This window comes from Thamnophis sirtalis, unplaced genomic scaffold (assembly GCF_051295495.1).
Source record: "Thamnophis sirtalis isolate CommonGarterSnake01/CBP01778 unplaced genomic scaffold, rThaSir2_p1.2 scaffold_5, whole genome shotgun sequence".
Lineage (NCBI taxonomy): Eukaryota > Metazoa > Chordata > Lepidosauria > Squamata > Natricidae > Thamnophis > Thamnophis sirtalis.
In genome coordinates, this window is record NW_028261385.1 from 112,005,424 (window position 1) to 112,025,759 (window position 20,336).

Genomic DNA, 20,336 nt, shown 5'->3' on the forward strand with positions numbered 1-20,336 from the left:
GACCTGGCTGGGGTACAGCATTTCATGGGGGGCTGATTGCCCTCAAGGCTGCAGCCCCCTGTTTCGGCCAAGGTTGGGAGAGTTGCTGAAGATTGACTGGATCCGGCTCCAGAAGGTTGACCGATTCCCTATGCCAGCTCCCCTCTCCACATCTCCATTTTGATGAGCCTCTCCCTTAGCTGTTTGACTGATGGGCGGCAGCAAGTCTCAAGGTATCTGCACTCCATTGGCTCTTCCCACTCTGCTGTTCTTTTCCCTCTCCATTTCAGGCCGTGGCCTAGGAGAAAGCAGAGGGAACTCTTTTCCCTCTCCATTTTGGCCCCCTGGAGGAAGCAGAGGGAACTTGGCTTCTGACGTCTTTACCACCACAGCTCGCCACAGCTTCTCTCCCATCTGGCAGGGCCCTCCAGCCACCATGGTCTTGTCCCATGCTGCTGGTTGCTCAGTCTTCTCCACTTGCACTTTCACACGGGTCACCACTGTTTGTGTGCCAAAGTTCACCTGGCCTGTGACTGGGTTTTTTTTTTCCTCAGCCACATCCCGGACTTGGTCGCCTACTCTCCTTTTCGTTTCACCCTGGACATCTTCCCTGAGTCTTCACAGCTCTTGCATAACTGGACTGGTTGTAGGAGCCCAGGACTCCTTGGTTGATTTTACTTTTAGATTAGAGCAGTGGTTCTCAATGTGGGGCCCATGCCCCACAGGGGGGCAATTTGATTTTTAATGGGGGCAATTTGAACCTTGTTTAAATCAAGTTAATGACCTTTTAGGCTTCCTCCCTGTGAGTAAAGTTCACTTTTTGAGTAAAGTAAGAAATATATGTCACAGGGGGGGGGGGCATCAGGATTTTAGAGATGCTTAGGTGGGAAATGGCCAAAAAAAAGGTTGGGAACCACTGGATTAGAGCTAGTTTAATGTCAAAATTTCGACTAACAAACCTAACCAAGCAAGCACAATCGAGATGATCTCTTAATGCAAAACTTTATTGAGTACATCATTGAGGCATTGATTAAGGCAAAACCAGCTCTAGCTAATTGCCATGCAATCCCACATAATTGAAGTATAGAATTCTCCCTCCTATTAGTGAAGGTCACATGGTCCAACTGAATGTCACTGCATTCTTATGACAAAGTGTCCTTGGGGTTTCCAACCACCTGCTGAAGTGTCCCTAGCTCTCATGGTTTGTCTTCTTGATGTCTGGAAGCTACACTCCATTTCAGCCTTCCCTCCCTGCTAGTTCATTGGCAAGCCGAGAAGTGATAATAATTGCAACAGCATTTATTTAACAGTGCTTCGAACTTGACACTAACTTGCATAGCTTCCCTATTCCTCTTCCATAGCTAATTAGAAGTATCAAAGCAAAGTCGACTTCATGTTACAAATGTATTCTAATACCTTGGGAAGGAAGGCAAACTTGCTTCTCTCCCCCAAGCTTTAGCTCTGTGCCATTATGCCTTGGGAAGAGAGGCAACAATTTTAGCTTACAAGAGAGAACTACTTCTCTCTCTTAAGCTTTAGCTGAGTAGGCTAATGCTTTGAAAAGGAAGCACTACTTTACCTGAATCTCAGAAAAAGACAGCCACTTCTGGAATTCTGTCATGTGGCCCAGCAATGGAGCGGCCTGTTCTCCTTCCATACCCCAACCTCTTGAGCGCTGAAATCTTGGAAAGATAAGTGAGCAATTGGTGACTAGGGGGCAGGTGGGAGGGGAGGAGCAAAGCTTGTGGAAGCTGGTGGACTGGCAAAACAGGCCCAGCCAGTGAAGTGGCAAAACAGGCCCCCTCTTCCTGCGAGGACCTGATGGGGCAGAATGGGGGGAAATAGATGGTCTGTGTGTGCTGCAGTGTCTCTGTAGTTGGTTTTTAAGGGCAAAGGACTATAGGAGTGCTGCACATCTTAACTTTGTGACTCGGTCATAAGTACTTTTGGAGGACAGTATTATCGTAACTTTGAACCATCAATGTCATAATTCAAGGACTACCTGTAATTTGTACTGTCTAAGCTATAAAGAAACAGTTAAGAAAAAGAGTGTGGTTCAACTTGACAAGCTGGCTGCTACTGCCTAATGAAATAGCCCTTCCCACTTCAAAGGGTATATATTCCACCAGTTTAATCAATGCAGCAGTTGTCATTTCTTTGTTTCATGAAGGCCATGTGAAAATGACCTGATGACTGTGGCCTGACATCAGCTTGGTACAGGAACCAAGCAACCTAGGCAAACGTAAGCTGACAACTGACCTACAACTTTCCCCTCTTCATTTATAAAGCCATGTTGGAACAGCATGACTAGAATATAGTTAGTTTTCCCTACTGGAACGAGATTCAACTAGAACGATCAGATCAGAGCAAGTTAACCCACTTTATCCTCATACTTCTAGATACCCATAGATTAACCATGTCTTCCGATTGGCTGGTTTAGTCACATCTTGACCTTTCCACAGTAACTGTTCAAGTTAGTTCCCACCTACGCTACATAAGCCCTTTATATAAAAGGAAGGACAAAGAAGAGAGGATGAGAGAAAAAGGCAGTCATGATGGATATGGAAGTGGCAACAAGTAGCAGTGCAGCAACAGCCATGGCTTGTCCCAATTGGGGACAAGAGGGAAAGCAACTTGATCTGGGAGAACTGAGAAGAAATGGAAGAGTTTTCGCTCTTTCCCTATCCCTGTCCCCATCTTAAATGTTTGCTTTTAGCAGCAAAACTGCCCAAACATGTTTGGAGCTCAGGCTTAGAATTGAGCAACAATTCTATCTGGGAACTCTGCCTGAGTACTTAGCAACAATATTGTTCCATAAATCAATGGCTGTAAACAGCTTCAAGGAAGCAGAAGGTTCAGTGCTAATCAAGAGCAATAGTAAAAACTGCACCAAACCAGGAAGAAACCCTAAATGGGTCCAAATCAACTCAAGCACAAAAACTAAAGCAGTCCTTCTACCTCAAGTTTATTTCGTTGCTAGAAGAGCAATATTGAAAATGCAATATCAGGAAGGAAAAGGAGAAAGATTGAGAAAGTGGGAAAAAGCAGCCTATCCCAATCTAGTGAGGTCAAATAAACCAAAGGGAAGACAGAATCCATTACAAGGAGACAATGCAGGGCATATGAGTAAAAAAACATGATGAAACTACCAAATAAAGGGAACTTTTCTTAATCATCTGGCAAGCCTCTCTCCAAAGTAATTAATGATTCAGAACTTTCAGAACTCTTGTTCTAATTTATTGAATATGGGGAGCAGATAGACTTTAGTCTGTCTTTATTTAGTTAAGACAGCTGCAGAATTTAAGTGGTTGGGATAGCATCTAAATATCTTTTTATAATTACTAAAAGGTACAGATTTTTCCTTTTTATTCATAATTTACATGCCATGAGGACTCATATTCTAAAGGTAGGAATAATCACTTGAGCACAAGCCTGAAAGTGGGCAGATTATAGTGCCAAAGCTATAATGTGGTTTTTAAGTGCTAGTAAACAATTTATAGTATGATCTGTAGAATCTGCAATATTTATGTAATAATCTATTCTCTTCCCAGCATTTTCATTCTGATTGAATATCATAGGATCTATTTTTAACAGAAAAAAACTTACCTTTGACAGAACTGAAACTGGTTTCTGAGAATTCTTCATTCAGGTCTATCAGCATCCCCTCAGATTTGCATCGTGACAGGCAACTGGCATTAGCAGCACGAATCCTCTGGGCTGCCATTTTAAAATAGCAATTGTGTTGTTTCTTAAGAAATCAGAAAATCTAATGGGTCATCTTCTCTAAAAAAAGTGTGACAAATTCGGTGCCATTTATGTTCAATGGTTGCAATTACCAATGTCATTCAGTAGTTTCTTCTACAATATATATCTGAAGAGAAAAACAAACATGATAAGCATCTTTGTATGAGTAAATTAAAGAAATCTTATTTATTTGATTTATATGCCCGCCCATCTTAAAAGATATAACTCTGGGACGTTACAGCAATAAATGCAAGAATAATAATACCAAAAAGGTAGCACCTCTCCAATGCAATCAACACAACCAACTTCAGGTTCCAGACACATCATATCCCGTTTTTCCAAAAAAAAAAAAAAAAAAAAAGAGGCATGAATAGCCTTTAGGAGGCTTGTAGAGTGCTCCTGGGGTGTGGGGCAAAAATCAGCAAAAAATGGCCTCTTTTTCGTGAAAATGGGCCCATTTTTTGTCAAAAAAATTGTATGCATAGCCTTCAGGAGGCTTATAGAATGCTCCTTGGGGCTGGGAGGGGCTAAACTGAGCAAAAACGGCCCTTTTCACTCATTTTTGCCCTTCCCAGCCCCCAGGAGCACTCTGAAAGCCTCCTACAGACTGCCATTTTGGTGAAGGGGGTGGGGTTTCGGGAGGCAAAAAATACTGTATTCAGTGTATAAGACACACCCAGATTTTCAGCCTCTTTTTTGAGGGAAAAAGGTGCATCTTTTTTTTCTTTCCCAAGAATTTTTTATTTTTTTATTCTCACATACTATTTTAAGTATACATTCACATAATTGTTATTCTTCTTTACATTTATCATTCTTATACATTTATTATTTCATTTAATATTACGATTTACATTTTGGATTGCTTTATTTACCATCCCTTCCTTCTTTTGTAACACCTCCTTGTTTTTTCTTTCTTTTCTCCCTCCCTCCTTTCCTCCTCTCCTTCCCCTTCCTTCTTCCCTTACCTTTCTTCTACTCTTCCCCTTCCTACCCTCTTTCTCTCCCTTCCATCCTCCTCTCCTTACCTCTTTTTTCTTTCCCCGTCTTCCTTTCATTCTCTCCTCCTCTCTCCCTTTCTTTTTCTATTATTGTTGATGTATATTTCAAAACTCAGTTTATGCTTCCCTGGGGTGGTATTTCTGCCAACCCAAATATAATTTAGTATCATTTCTTATTCTCTTATCTTTGTTAGTCTACCCGTTATGTTTCCCCTCTTTATATATCACTCTTGAATATATACTTATATATTTAATATTTTCTTTTGTTTTCCCTTTCTTCCCCACTTTTCCATTTAATAGTACATTGTCTGGGTACTTTATCTTCTCCCTACTTTCTTTTCTAGCTTGCTTTCTCTAGCCAATCATAAAATCTTTCCCATGTCTTGAAGTATTCCGATTCCTCTTTATCTTTTATTTTCATTGTCAATCTACTCATCTCTGCACAATCTAATATCTTTTTTATTATCCCTTCATCTGTTGGTAGCTTATTTGATTTTCAATTTTGGGCAAATACAATTCTCGCTGCTGTAGTTACATGTATAATCAAATAAGTATCTTCTTTCTTGAATTTCTCTGGGATAATACCTAGTAAAAATATCTCTGGTCTAAATTCTATTTCTCGTTGTAACATTTTATTTAACCATACTCTTATTTTAGTCCAATATTTTGTTGCTTCTGCACATGTCTACCACATATGATAGTATGAACCTATTGCTTGTTGACATTTCCAACATTTTCCTGACTTGTCTTTAAACATCTTTGCTAGTTTTCCCGGTGACATGTGCCATCTGTAAAACATTTTGTACAAGTTTTCTTTGTAAGATGTTGACATGGTTAATTTATAATTCCTTTCCCATAGTTGTTGCCACTTTTCTAGTTCAATTGTATGGCCAAAATTCTTTGCCCAAGATAACATTGTATCTTTTACCACTTCTTCTTCTAGCATAGTTCTTAATAGGTTGCTATATAATTTCTTGATTATTCTTTTTCCCGTTCCCATAAGTATCTTATCCAACTCCGAACTTCCTAAGTTAAAACCATACTCCCTTTTATCTTTTTCATATCTTGATTGTATTTTCAGTTGTGAAAACCAACCTATATCAATCCCCTGTTTTTCTAATTCTTGTTTTTGTTTTAGTTCCCCCCTTTCTGTTAAGGTATCTTTGTACCTAATAATATTTTTCATGCTACTAATATTTGGATATGTCAATGCTTCCATTGATGAAAGCCACAGTGGTATTTCTAAATAATGTTTCCCTTTCACTCCTTCCCATATTGTTAATAATCCATTCCTTACAGAAAGGCTATGGCAGACTATAGAGGTTACTTGATAGACAGTATTAAAATGGCAAAGCCCCAAATTCTGATTATTCACAAGGCTTTGGCTTTAGAATAAGGGAAGGAAGAAATGCCAACTGAATATGAACTGACAATCCAGGACGCGAGATGATTTTGAAGTATCAATTTGTGGGAAAAACATGGGAGGGTATTAGGCATAAACTGCAGAAATTGGATGGGTGGGAGACCAAAACTATAGAGGATCTCCTCAGAGAGGCCCAAAAAGTATACTGCAAGTGATAGGACAAGGGAAAAGTCAAAAGGATAGCTTGATTGGTTCAGTCTAGCCAACGAGGGAGAGGCAACACATTGCAAAAGTCTCAAGAACCAAGACAATGCAGGATAGACCAAGGAAGGGCTCAGCCATTTGGAACCTTGGGTTGATCACTCTTTCACCCAGGTCTAACACTTTGTTCCAGCACCTCTTCTGCTCAAATAGTTTGGTCCGGTTGTCGCAACTTTAAAGCAGTCATTAAAGCCGCTGCCACTTCCGCTGTCAGTTTAAACAACTTTATCTCAGACCTTTCGAGGAACTGCTTTTGTCTTTCTCTTTGGTCTACAAGATGTTTCTTCCTTTTCACCTGTTCCTCCAGAACAGGTTCTGACCCTGGCAGTGGGTGTCCAGTTGGGTTTTCGCAGAGCACATCAGAGCTCCGCTATTTCCCAACCATTCCCGTCACAGTGCTTCTGGCGAATCAGGAAACCTTTTATTGTTAATTAGCTTTGTGCTAATAATCAGATATGTGCCGATTTGATATTTCCAATAAAGCTATTTTTGAGCAAGCTACCTGCCTTGGAGTTCTTCCTTGCAATGGATATATTACTTGGAACCCTGAAAACTTGTAGTTCAATGAAGGCTAACCTTTTACATTACCGCATGCTGACCTGCATGCCAGAAATGGCACGCAAAAACCTCATGCCTGGAACATGCAACCTCGCTGGCCTGGTATATTGTAGCCAAAGTTCTGTGCCCATTTTATCATTTGTTCTTTCACGATTTCTTCTTCCATTTTATACTTCAGAAGAAATGTATATATTTTCCCTATCATCTTTCTTTCTGAGTTTTGGATTATTTTATCTAATTCGAGTGGTTCCATTTCGATGCGGTATAACAGTAGTTCTCAACCTGTGGGTCGCGACCCCTTTGGGGGTTGAACGACCCTTTCACAGGGGTCGCCTAAGACCATCGGAAAACACATATTTTTGATGGTCTTAGGAACCGAGAAACCTGGGTGCTAGTGTTTGGAGCCAGGGGAGCAGCAATGGCAGCAGGGGCGGGCGCTGCCTTGCAAAAGGGAGGGGCAATCTGACAGGAGTGGCATCGCGAGGACAGCCGGCACCCAGCCAACTCTAATTGATTACATAGCCCAGATAATATCCAGGCTATGTCAATTCTTGATAAGGACTGGTGGGGGTTCAAATAAAAGATATATTGCTTTCTTGTTTTGTGCCTTTCTCTCCAAATATCATGTAGTTTATATTCCATTGCCATCTCATAAAAGGATTTAGGTAACATTTTTTTTGTCTTATTATTTCTTTTACTTTCATAGTACATCTTTTTATCCACTATTGGGTTATAATCCCCAATTAAGCAAAGATTTTTATATTCTTTTTTATATATTTTTTATTTTTAAACAAACATAAAGCAGAGACATACACAATATATAAAAATCATTCTCCAGTTACATACAGTATGTCGATTGGTTACAAAGCTTTGTGCTTCCTCACAATAGTCCCTGCTTACAGTTTACACAGTCTCCTCTGGGGTCCAGTGACCTTGCACCATGTGTGTGCCCCAGCCCATGAGACTAGCATCCAGAGTAATGGTGATCCTATGGTGTACCCTGAAGTGACATCCTTGTTCAATGGCCAGGGACCTCCACCAGTGAAGGGAACTTCGCACCTCCCTCGTCAGAGGAACCCTTGATAAAGATGTGCTTGTCCTCTGCTTTTGGAAAGATAGAAGGAACCATTGAAGTTCCCTGGAATGTAATCTAGCCCAGGGTAAGATCGCAATGGTGGACACCATTTTCCCTAGTAGTTTTGAGAGTGTAGCTAAGGGAACCCTGCTGTCACCCATCACCTGTGCCACCAGTTGACATTGCCAGTGGGACTGAGTCCAGCCCTTGGAGGAGAAGGGTCTCTGGTGCTTCAGGGTGGTTCTCCTCGCCCCTTCCTCCTCCTCCCCCTTCCCGAGGCAAGGGAGAAGGCAAAAGCAAAGGATTTCCAGCCCCAAAGCTGGTTAGCTGGGGGGTGGAGGGATGAGCTAACCCCCTTCTCTTGGCAAGGCTGAAAAGGAATAGAGATGGGAGCAGGGGTGGGAGGCAAGTGGGGAGAGGCTCCACAAGCAAGCAACAATAAAGGGGTCATTCTCAATGATAATTCTCAAACCTGGCTTCAGAAGACTCTTTGAAACAGCATAGCAATCTAGGGCTGGAAGGGATCTCAGAGATCATCTAGTCTAACCCCATGCTCCAGAAGGAGAGCTTAAATCATCTAGAATATTTTGGTGCCTCTAACGGAGAGGAAAATTGCCAGAAAAGGGAAGGAATTTACTAGGACAAGGCTGCCATGCAGAGGAAGGCAGAAAATAGTCCTTCACATGACCACAATTGAGTCCATTTCAGATGCTAAGCAAGAACGTTGTTAACTGAGTTTTGTCACATTTTACTCAATCCATGACATCTCCTGGCTCTAACAGTCATGTGCAGCAGTGGAGGGTTCCAGCAGTCACTACTGCCAGTTCGCTCAGAGATGTGCTGTGTGCGCGGGCACTTGATTTGTGCTATGCATCTTGTTTTTGGCTTCTGCACATACACAAAGGAATTTTTGTTGTATTGAGCATGTCCCAAAAAAATGGCGGCCCCTACGGTGCTGCCGGGAGAACCAGTTCGGCGCATGGCAGGCCTGAGTCACTGCCAGTTCCAGCAACCCAGGCCGCCAAGCTACTACAGTTCAGTCGAACCAGTTGGAACCCACTACTGATGTGCAGGCTAGAGAAGTAAATCTGAAGGCATGTGTAATGTTCTAATGTACAGAAGTTGTAGTTAAATGTGTGGCAGAAAGTGGACTGGATGTGTTTTTCCAAATGCAGTAAGTGAGATTGAATGTGTAGTTTTAGAAGAGGTGTGTGTGTGTGTGTGTGTGTGGATACACATACAGTATATATAGTATCTTTTTGTGTGCCTATACACACACTATACCCATGATGACGAACTTATGGCAGGCATGGAGCCATTTCCTAGGGCACGCAAGGCGTTGCCTTGTCAGCTCCAGCGTGCATGTGCACGCTGATTTTGCCCTTTGTTTTTGGCTGTTTTTCGCCCTCCAGAGGCTTCTCTGAAATGTCCGGAGGGCGAAAAAACAACCCAATGCACAAACTGGAAGTTCAGGAATGGACTTCCGGTTTGCACATTGGGCAGTCGCGCAAGTGTGGGAGGAAGGCATTTGTGTGCATAACCCCCCCTCCTGCGCTCCCTCACTTTTGGCATGCGATGGCTAAAAAGGTTATATATACTATATATGTACATACATATTATATATACTATATAATATGTATGTACACATATGGCATATATACATAGGATTAAATAGTGTATTTTGGATGTTCAGTAGTAGTAAATAGACAGGGAAATTGTATCTGAGGCGAGAGGCCAGGCAAGGAACCCCTTGACGTGAGTGACGTCAAGTTAGGCATGCCCACCCAATCACATGACCTCCCACCTATGTCCATCCAGTCACATGACATCCAAGTCACACCCACCCAGTCACATAACAACTAAGACATGCCCACCATCACATGACCATCAAGCCACACCTAAAATATAAGCACACCCATAAAATTGGTAGTAAAAAAAATTGAATACCACTACTGGGTCATACATAACAGAAAAACCAAAACATTTAAGTCCATAAATTTCCAAATATTCTTCAATTGTTTCGAAAGCAGTTCAAATATGCCAATTCAATTTGGGAGTTCAAACTTATGAGAGGGTTAATTGACTGAATCTATTTGATGGAAAATCACCCTTTCAAACCTCACATAGTCCTACTATTTTTCCTTAGGTGCTCCTATCATTGGCAAGAAACTGGCCAATGCCTCTGTTTTCATGCTGGAATGTAATGAAACTGTTGCCTCTTTCGGGCTCAACTGATTACATATCTCATGAGGATGTATAAATTAGCTGGATGGCCAATTCAAAAAACTGGCACTGAGGAATTTCTTTTCAACTCAAAGACATGGTGTGTGAAGTTCCACCCATACAATGTAGCATCTCTACAAAATTGCCAAATGATATTTGGAGATACAGCATAAAGTTGGCAATACACAGATCTCTCTTTCCTGTTCTTCAATTCCAGGTGAAAAGGTGTCCTGGAATGGCTGACAAAAATTAAGAAATTAGTAGAGGGCCAGCAAATTGGCAAAGCTGCTCATCTCATTCCTTTCTTTCCCTTCCTCTACATATTTGCAGGCCAGTCTTTCTGCTTCTTATTTTGGGTGTTCTGCTGTCCTATGCATGTCCAGTTACCTTACCTGCTTCTTTCACAGACTGATTTGCCCACATTTCCCCCTTTTCCTTCCTCCCTTTAAGAGCATTGCTACCCTTTCTCCATCTTCTTCACTGTAAAATATATCTGTCCACAATAATATGTGCAAGGTCCAAATAGAATTTTATCTAATAATTTATCCTTATTTGTCATTAATATATTGAAAATATCTGTTCTAGTATTTACTGAGGTGGCACAGTGGTTAGAGTGCAGTACTGCAGGCTACTTCAGCTGACTGCTAGCTGCAGTTCGGCAGTTCAAATCTCACCAGCTCAAGGTTGACTCAACCTTCCATCCTTCTGAGGAGGGTAAAATGAGGACCAAGGTTGTTGGGGACAATATGCTGACTCTGTAAACCGCTTAGAAAGGGCTGTAAAAAGCACTATGAAGTGGTATATAAGTCTAAGTGCTATTTCTATTGCTATTGAAAAGAAATATCTAAATAAATATGCCATAAAAATACTAGAGGTGTGATCTTAATAAGTTTCTTCAATCACTGATACTTGATAGTGCATATTATGACTAAGCATGTTGGCCATATCCAGTTAATGCAAAAAAGCAAAGGAGGAGTCTAATTTGTTTTCTTCAGCTGTCAAAACTGTGAAGATCACCTCCTGGCATTAAGATCTATAACTGTCTTTTTTAATAGAAATGAGTGTTTCCAACAAAGCCAATAACAGCACCAAGGCAATGTTATGGTTTTTGTTACTGCAGAAGTCGGCAGATTATCTTGGCGGCCATAAAGCTGTTTAAAGTTAAATAAGTTTCAAAGAAGCTTTCCAATTCACAAGTATGCTTCTATAACATCCCTAAACCCCTAAAATTCATTCCTTTTTGTATCTGTCTTCCAGGTTTTTGCTGTGCCTCAAGTGCATTAATTTGTGCTGAATCAGGAATGGTTCTCCTTGAGAAAAGTCTTGGCTTTCTTATCGGCTAAAACTGTACTTCAACAGTTTGCTAGCTCTATTAATTCTTCATATTGCAAGACAGAGGTTTTGACCAACTGCAGGTCTGTAGTCTCTTTCTCCAGTTTCTGATGTGTGTATATGTAGAGAGAACCAGAGTAGAAATTTAACAGCAAATTTTTGCAGATGGATCTGGGACATTCTTACTGGCCAGTTCTTAACTGGAACTCATTTGTGCCTCCACACATCATTTTAATCTCTGGAAAATAAAACAGAATTTTATGCCGAATCAGGCTCAACTTTTTCCTTACACTGATACTGGAAGGTGGAAGAGTTCCTTTTGTACCGAAATCTGTCCTTGCAATTTGAATGAATCTGAAACTCTTGCCCACATTTCCTTCTATTGTTCCTGAGATGATAATATGCACTCTATTCTTTTAATACCCATCATTAATAAAATTCAATTGCACTTTGAGTTAGATCCTTTTTTCATGGTCAGAATTTAATTGTCATGAATAGAATAGTTAGGTTTTTACCAGCTACTACCAAAACAGAACGAAAATACTTGCTTTACCATGATGCTCTTAGTAGTAATAAGTATAGGTGTTTTATAATTTCTACTCTCTATCTTTAGTTTTGCCTTTTCTTTTTAGGTTTTTAGGCTTTTATTTTATTTTTATTTGTAGGATATTTGTATACTTTATTACTTTTTTTCTTTTTAACTTGCTGGTCATAAACCATATTTACTATTAAATAAATGAAAACTGTCTTCATTATGAAATAAAGTTTTATCTCTTCCAGTCATTATTTTAAAGATAATCTCAAAATGTTGCATTAATTCTTTATTATGCAACAAAAATCCTACTTGTAAAATACATCTTTGTAGATGGTTTTCAGGTGGGTAAATTGCTTCTCTCTAGCAATTTCTCCATACACATATACATTCCAAATAACTGCCATAGCTCACAATTCTAATTTAGAAGAATGCAAGAACATTTGGGAGATTTTGTTTTAAAAGCCATTTTGCTATAGTGGTTAAGGCGCAGGCCTACAAACCAGGAGATGATTTCTAGTCCAGTCTTAAGCATGAAAGCTGACTGGGTAACTTTGGGCCAGTCACACACACTCAAAAAGTAAGACAAGAAACAATGGGTGGAATCTAATCAAGGAGAGAAGCAGTCTGGAATTAAGGACAAACTTCCTAACAGTGAGAACAATTAACCAGTGGAACAGCTTGCTTCAGAAGTTGTGGGTGCTTCATCACTTTTTTAAGAAGAGAGTAGACAGTCACTTGTCTGAAATGGTATAGGGTCTCCTGCTTTGAAGGGTTGGACAAGAAGATCTCCAAAGAACCATCCAGCTCTATTCTGATTGATATACAGAAAATGAAATCTGATTCAAGGAGATACCACTAAGTCTTACACAGGATACCAGTTTATACAACTGGATACTGATAATTGATTTCTGGGCCTTTCAAAATGCTGTAAATTTGAAATCAAATGCAATCATGACACATTTAGCAATATATGTAATTATTTGAATAAATAATTATAAAAATTGCTACGGAAAATTTTAATCAGGAATTCAGTATTATGTATTACTCTTGGATGAAAAGCTAATATTTCCAATACCTGAAATTAGAAACTTGTTTATATTTTTATTTTGATATAAATATTTTTCCTTATTAAAATTGGGAATGCATTTATTATATAGTTTGTTGTTTAACAACATTTCCTTCCATTTTCTTAAGAAAGCATTAATTCTGGGATTAATCAGTTAACATTAGAAAAACAAATTTAAATCTTTTAAAAATATGATGAACAAGGTTGATTTTCTTTCAGAGTCTAACAGCTTAATGGTTGGTCCCATCTGGACTTAATTTGAAGAATGCTTGTGCCTCAGCAAACTTAAAAGGCTATACACTAATTTAAAATTCATTCCTATGACAAATGTGGACATTCCACAAAGATTTCCTACTTCTAAATAAATTAAAGATAACATCCTTTTCACATAGCAATACCAGACATTTTGAGTTGCAATCAGGCTTTCCACAATGCTGGCCTTTCTTATTTACCAAGACGGAAAAATATACCAAATACCAGGTTTCCTTGGGAAGAACTGACCACAGTAGAAAGCAAAGCACGAAAGTCATTGCTCTCATTTCTTCATTGAGAAGAAACAAAATGCAACATTACAATAACTAACCCCCGGAAACGCTTAAAAAGAGGGGGGAAATTCAAGGCAAGCAATTGGAGCTCTCTTGAAGGAAGTTTCGCCTTTAAATCCGTCTTCTCTTTTTATAACTAAATTATTCCCTTTATCCGAACTCTACGGATAATTTATTGGGAGCAATTACAGTAAACATAATAAGGATTCTAAACGTGCCCCATATCCACAATCCAATCCAATCCAATCCAATCTACACTTGTAGATGCTTCACATTAAATGGATGCTTCTCCTTCAAATAACAAGACACCAAAAAGGAGTATTTTTCTAATCCTCAACCAGCTTCATTTTCCTCGTCCTTGCAGGCTTCTTAATCCACATTCATGAGAATTAGGCGTAACTCCTGAAGTCGCCGGAATATGTAAATCGCTGTCGTGAGGTACAATAGCATTTATACATATTTCCTCCATCACACTTAAAACGTTGCATTTAAAACCTGCTCGCTCCGAACTGGTCTTTCCTCCATTCCAGGGAGTTTTATGTTATCCTTATGTTGTGAGACCAGCACAGAAGACGTGTATTATTAAAGCACAGAAATCCGAAGTTTTCTTACCTTTCTCCCTACAGTTCTTTTCCCTCTGTCGTTCTGTCCACGCCAGGGCAACTTTATTAAGGTGTAGCAGCCCCAACTACCTTCGGGGAGCAAATAGCGGGTTTCGAGGGCCTCTCCCTCTCGTCCGTTATAGTGGAAACGGATCCGGCAACATTAGAAGGCAAGGCCCTCCTGGGAATTGACGAGCAGTCGACGTCCGCCCAGCGACCTCACTGATGTCATTGGGGGAAAATGCAGGAGGGTGGGCCGTCAAAGTGGTTACAGCGAAGGAAGGGGCGGAGGCGGATTACTATCAAGGGAAGCTGAGAAGGGCCTGTGAGGGTTTGTATGGGTACTGACCACAAACAAAGCTTTGGTTAGTTCCTATCAGGCATGTTTTACAGTACTTTCCAAAATGTGGGAAGGGGAAATTATTTCCTATTTTTATCTTGATCTACTTTACATCATCTTATCTCTATATTTCTTATCTCTATGCTTCAGACCGTGGATGGGATCTGGGAAAAGAGAGTTATTTGCGAAGTTTGCATTGTCTGAACCAAATGCCCCTATATAGCTACTTTCTTCCTTTTCTTTCTCTTTTGTGGAGCTCTTGTTGGAAGACTTCCTTCGTATTTACCTGTGCTTGAACAAATAGGTCTACAAAGAAGTAAGGTTTTTTTGCTTTCTGTGAGAAATGTATTTCTCAAAAGTAAGCAGTCTTTAGCAGTACCTCTGCCGCTCTTAAAACAACAGATTTGGCTCAATTGAATTTTGCAATCCTGGACTGATTGAGGGGATCCAGTTAATTTCTCCCCTCTTAGGCTAGTGTTTACAGCTAACTTTTGTAGGATCCAAAGTCGTATCGGCTACTTTCTCCTGGTTGAGCTCCTATTGTCTTAGGAAAAGGAGGCTTCCTGTGTAGTATTCCTTTCCCTCTGATCAAACAATACTCTCTGTCCCTGCCTGCTGGTTTTTATCTGCTCTGTTCCTTTTGTTGCTTATGAAGTGTTTGTCTCCTTACTAACTTCTGCCTCCTTTTGGGGGGGGGGGAGGGGTTGGCCTTGGTGTTACCCAACCTAGTGTGAAAAATTCTGGATCTGCTGAGTCCCATGCCACTCCTCACTGTTAAAGTAGTTCTGTGTCCTTTCTGCCACGTTTCTGACCCATCCCTTGTCCACACAATGGTCCTCCTTTTCAGCTTCCACACACAACCTTGTATTAGGTGTGGTTATAAAAAGAGAACTGTTGAATCACTTTTCTCATTGTATGACAACATATCAGGGAGATGTGGTGAGAGAAGTAGAGGATACAACATACTGACCTATCCTGTTTGCTAACAGTAATGTGGCAGAAATTAGATGCATTTTCTCTTGGGGAAAGTCAAAGTGTTTAATTCATAAAACCAGAGTCATATGGTTGGGACCTTGGAGATCTTGTAGTTAATCCCCCTACCAAGACAGGAATCCTCATACATCTTGGACAAATTATCCAATTTTTTCTTGAAAACCTCCAGCGATGAAGCACCCACAATTCTGAGACCCAAGCTGTTTGCTTAATGGCAGGACATTTCTCATTTCCAGGTTGGATTCTGACAAGCTTCCACCCATTGCTTCTTTTTTTTTTTTAATCTTTTTTTTTTTTTGCAAAAGTTTTATTTTCTTTTAAAACAAACATTTCATCATTCCTCAATCAGTGAGACATCGGAGTACAATTTTTTTGTGTGTCAAAATAGTTCTAGTTTACCACCAAATTCTTGTCTAGTCTAATGTATACCCCTCCCTCCCTCCACCCTCCCCCCCCAACCCCCTCCTCCTTCCCCCCCTCCCGACTTCCCCGAACCCGTACACGGTATGGATTTTTAACAAACACAGTCTAAAATCTATTGAGAAAACAGAAATAAAGAAATTAATAACATCTCTACATTGATCTTAGCTTCTTCTTGCTGAGCTAACTTTAAACAATTTAAATCATTTCTGATCTTAAGCATAGGCTAACTGGAATTTCTTGGTCCCGTATTTATTTTGTATATAGTCAATCCATTTTTTCCAGTCTCGTTTATATCTCTCATTTGAGTGATCTTTAAGATATGCCGATATTTTAGCCATCTCGGCTAAGTTTGTAACTTTCAATGTCCATTCTTGAATTGTAGGCAAGTCTTCCTTCTTCCAGTATTGCGCCACCAACAGTCTTGCTGCTGTTATTAAGTGCAGAATCAAGTTAGTCTCTACCACTGTAAAGTCAATACTTATACCTAGTAAAAATAACTGAGGAGTAAACTTTATCCTTCTTTTAAAGATATTTTGCATAATCCACCATATTTTTATCCAAAATGCCTTAACCTTTTGGCAGGTCCACCATATATGAAAATATGTAGCATCGAGAGAGCCACATCTCCAACATTTAGGCTGTAAATTCGGATACATAGAAGCCAGCTTTTTAGGATCCAAATGCCATCTATAGAACATCTTATAAAAATTTTCTCTCAGGTTTTGAGCTTGTGTAAATTTCTTTCCCATGTATCCAGCATTATTGGTTCTTCAATGTTTTGAGCCCACTTTATCATACAATCTTTAACTAATTCTGTTTCCGAATCCATCTTTATTAATACATTATATATCCTCTTTATATGCATTAAGCTTTGATCTCTTATTTGTTTAAACAGATTATCCTCAACTTGAATAAAACCAATTTTTTGATCTATTTTCCACCTAGTCTGTAATTGCCCATACTGGAACCATGTTTGAACTACCTTCTCCTCTTTTAATATCTCTAAAGATTTTAGTTGTAGTACCACCCATTGCTTCTTGTCCTACTCTCAGGTACTAGGGAGAAAAAAAAATCAACAGCCACTTCCCTGTGGCAGTCCATGGGTAGAGTGCTATCATGTTTCCCCTTAGCCTTTTCTTTGTTAAATTAAACATACAGTTCCTTCAGCCACTCTTCATAGGATTTAGCCTCCAGAGTCTTTCTTGCTCTTCTACACTGTTTCTAGGGCCTCTGCATCTTTTTTGTATTATGGTAACCAGAATATTGAAGCAATTATACTACTTTTGCTGCCTTGGACATCAAGCAGGAGATTAAAATGACCACTACAGATAGTCCTTAACAGCCATTAATTCATCGTTTGTTCAAAGGTACAATGATACTGAGAAAAGTGACTTGCAATCAGTCTTTGCACTTATGATCATTGCAGTGTCCCTGCAGTCATGTGATCACAAACTGGGTGCTTGATAACCACCTCACACTTATGACATTACAGCATTTTGCAGTCCTATGATCAGCATCTGCAACTTTTCCAACTGGCACATTTCTGCCTTATAAGGCATCTTGTTTTATTTTTTTAAAAATCAACTTTTGTCCAACAGTCCAAGAACTATTTATTCAGCCTTTAAATTGCCCTTCAAGGAGTGCACTACTCTCAGTTCTTTGATAAACAGTCAGTTCCATTTAAATAAACACAGAAGTTATCCAAAGCCTCTTTGCATCCCCTTTAAAGGTTCAATCTTCTAGCACATCATTCAGGAAACCCCTTTGAAAGAAAATTTCCTTATTATTATATCATAATCTCCAGTGGTCATAAGAGTAATTAAAAATAATCCAATAAGTATTTTCCTGCAGGTCCTCCAGGCTTGTAATTTTCCCTATCATCAGCAATTGACACTTTCAGTTTAAGTTTCAGTATTGCCACTAGTCAAGCCAGTGGTGGGTTTCAAAATGTTTTAGAACCTATTCTGTAGATGTGGCCTGTTTTGTGGGAGTGGCTCGGAGGTCATGTGACCAGGTGGGAGTCGCTTAGCAGTCATGTGACTGGGTGGGAGTGGCCAAGTTGATGTCACTGAATTACAATACAATACAATAGCAGAGTTGGAAGGGACCTTGGAGGTCTTCTAATCCAACCCCCTGCCTAGGCAGGAAACCCTATACCGTTTCAGACAAATGGCTATCCAACATCTTCTTAAAGATTTCAAGTGTTGGGGCATTCACAATTTCTGGAGGCAAGCTGTTCCACTGATTAATTGTTCTAACTGTCAGGAAATTTCTCCTCAGTTCTAAGTTGCTTCTCTCCTTGATTAGTTTCCACCCATTGCTTCTTGTTCTACCCTCAGGTGCCTTGGAGAATAGTTTGACTCCCTCTTCTTTGTGGCAACCCTTGAAATATTGGAACACTGCTATCGTATCTCCCCTAGTCCTTCTTTTCATTAAACTAGACATACCCAGTTCCTGCAACCGTTCTTCATATGTTTTAGTCTCCAGTCCCCTAATCATCTTTGTTGCTCTCCTCTGCACTCTTTCTAGAGTCTCCACATCTTTTCTAAATCGTGGCGACCAAAACTGAATGCAGTATTCCAAGTGTGGCCTTACCAAAGCATTATAAAGTGGTATTAACACTTCACATGATCTTGATTCTATCCCTGTGTTTATGTAGCCTAGAACTGTGTTGGCTTTTTTGGCAGCTGCTGCACACTGCTGGCTCATATTTAAATGGTTGTCCACTAGGACTCCAAGATCCCTCTCACAGTTATTACTATTGAGCAAGGTACCACTTATACTGTATTTGTGCATTTCATTTTTCTTGCCTAAATGTAGAACCTTACTCTTTTCACCATTGAATTTCATTTTATTAGATAGTGCCCAATATTCAAGTTTGTCAAGATACTTCTGTATTTTAAGCCTGTCTTTTGGAGTGTTAGCTATTCCTGCCCGCTTGGTGTCATCTGCAAATTTAATGAGTTCCCCATTTATTCCCTCATCCAAAGCATTGATGAAAATGTTGAAGAGTACTAGGCCAAAAAAAGAGCCTTGGGGTACTCCACTGCATACTTCCCTCCATGTAGATGCAGTTCCATTGAAGACTACACCTTGAGTGCGGTAGGTCAGCCAGTCACTAATCCATCTGGTGGTGATGCTGTCCAACCCACATTCTTCTACTTTATCTAGTAGTAGGTGATGGTCTACTTTATCAAATGCCTTACAAAGTCCAAGTAAACTATATTGACGGCATTCCTCTGGTCCACAAATTCTTTGCCCCAATGAAGGATCTACAAAAAGAAGATATAAAAAAAGGAAATTTATTATTTTGTGCACTTACTATTTAAATAAGATTAAAATAAGTACACAAAACAATAAAAGAGCTACTTACAGAAGAAAGATGACTGTCCTTGCCAGTCTTCAATATCACTGACCACCTTGCTCCAATGAATGGCCTGCACAAAGGAGACATACAAATGAACTCTTCAATTGCATGCACTGCATTAGGATGAAACAAGCACACAAAATAATAGAAAAGAAAGATGACTGTCCTTTTGTGTGTCTTTAACATCATCGATTGACCACCTTGCTCCAATGAATAGCCTGCACAAAGAAGAGACACAGAAATGAACTCTTCAATTTGCATGCACTACATTAAGGATGAAACCAGCACACAAAACAATAAAACAGCTACTTACAGAGGAAAGATGACTGCCTTGACGGTGTTCTACACCACCACCTCACCACCTTGCTCCAATAACCTGCACAAAGAAGAGACACAGAAAAGAAGACTTTAATTGCATGCACTTACACCTTACGTAAGAATAACTCAATGAAAGAGATACACTCAAGTACTTACTTGTGTTATTGGTTTTGTGGTTGAAGATACTTCCAGATTGTTCTTAGGCTTCCAGACTCCTCAGTTGCACTTTTCTTGGTCTTTACTTGTAGATCATCAGCCATGTGATGGTGTGCTCTGAGCCACTTTTTCACTGCAGGAATTGGGTCCCTCTCTCAACAGGCATGCTAACAACGCTTATCATCAGATTACTAATGTTTGGAACAATTAGGCGGGTTCTTTGCTCTGAACATATGAGGTTCATTTTTGAGAACCCCCTTTATGTCTCTGCTGAATTAACACCAATTGTCCTGACAATATCTCTAGTTTTTTGATACTGTCAGGAATTTTGTAGGTCTTTGGATGCTTGATCACATTTTCTAAAAAAAAATTGTAGTCATTCAAATCATTTTCGTAATTAAAAATTTCACCAAATTCAATCAATGCTGCCTCTGCTTCATTTAATAAGTTATAATGTA

The 20,336-nt window shown here is 39.8% G+C and overlaps 1 protein-coding gene across 2 annotated transcripts in view; it reads right to left on the reverse strand.

Annotated features, from left to right (window-relative positions):
• Positions 1-14,472, reverse strand: part of SH3BP4 (SH3 domain binding protein 4) — a 38,296-nt gene extending 23,824 nt beyond the window's left edge. The window contains exons 1-2 of one of the 2 annotated variants that reach the window (XM_014059096.2): positions 14,292-14,472; positions 3,586-3,850 (exon numbers count right to left, since the gene is read on the reverse strand). In XM_014059096.2, coding sequence (XP_013914571.1) covers positions 3,586-3,703 — 118 coding nt within the window. In that variant the 5' untranslated portion in view covers positions 3,704-3,850; positions 14,292-14,472. Of the gene's footprint in view, positions 1-1,558; positions 1,662-3,585; positions 3,851-14,291 lie in introns of those variants that run through there. The other variant, XM_014059098.2, reaches the window with a different exon arrangement.
• Positions 14,473-20,336: the final 5,864 nt, after the last annotated feature.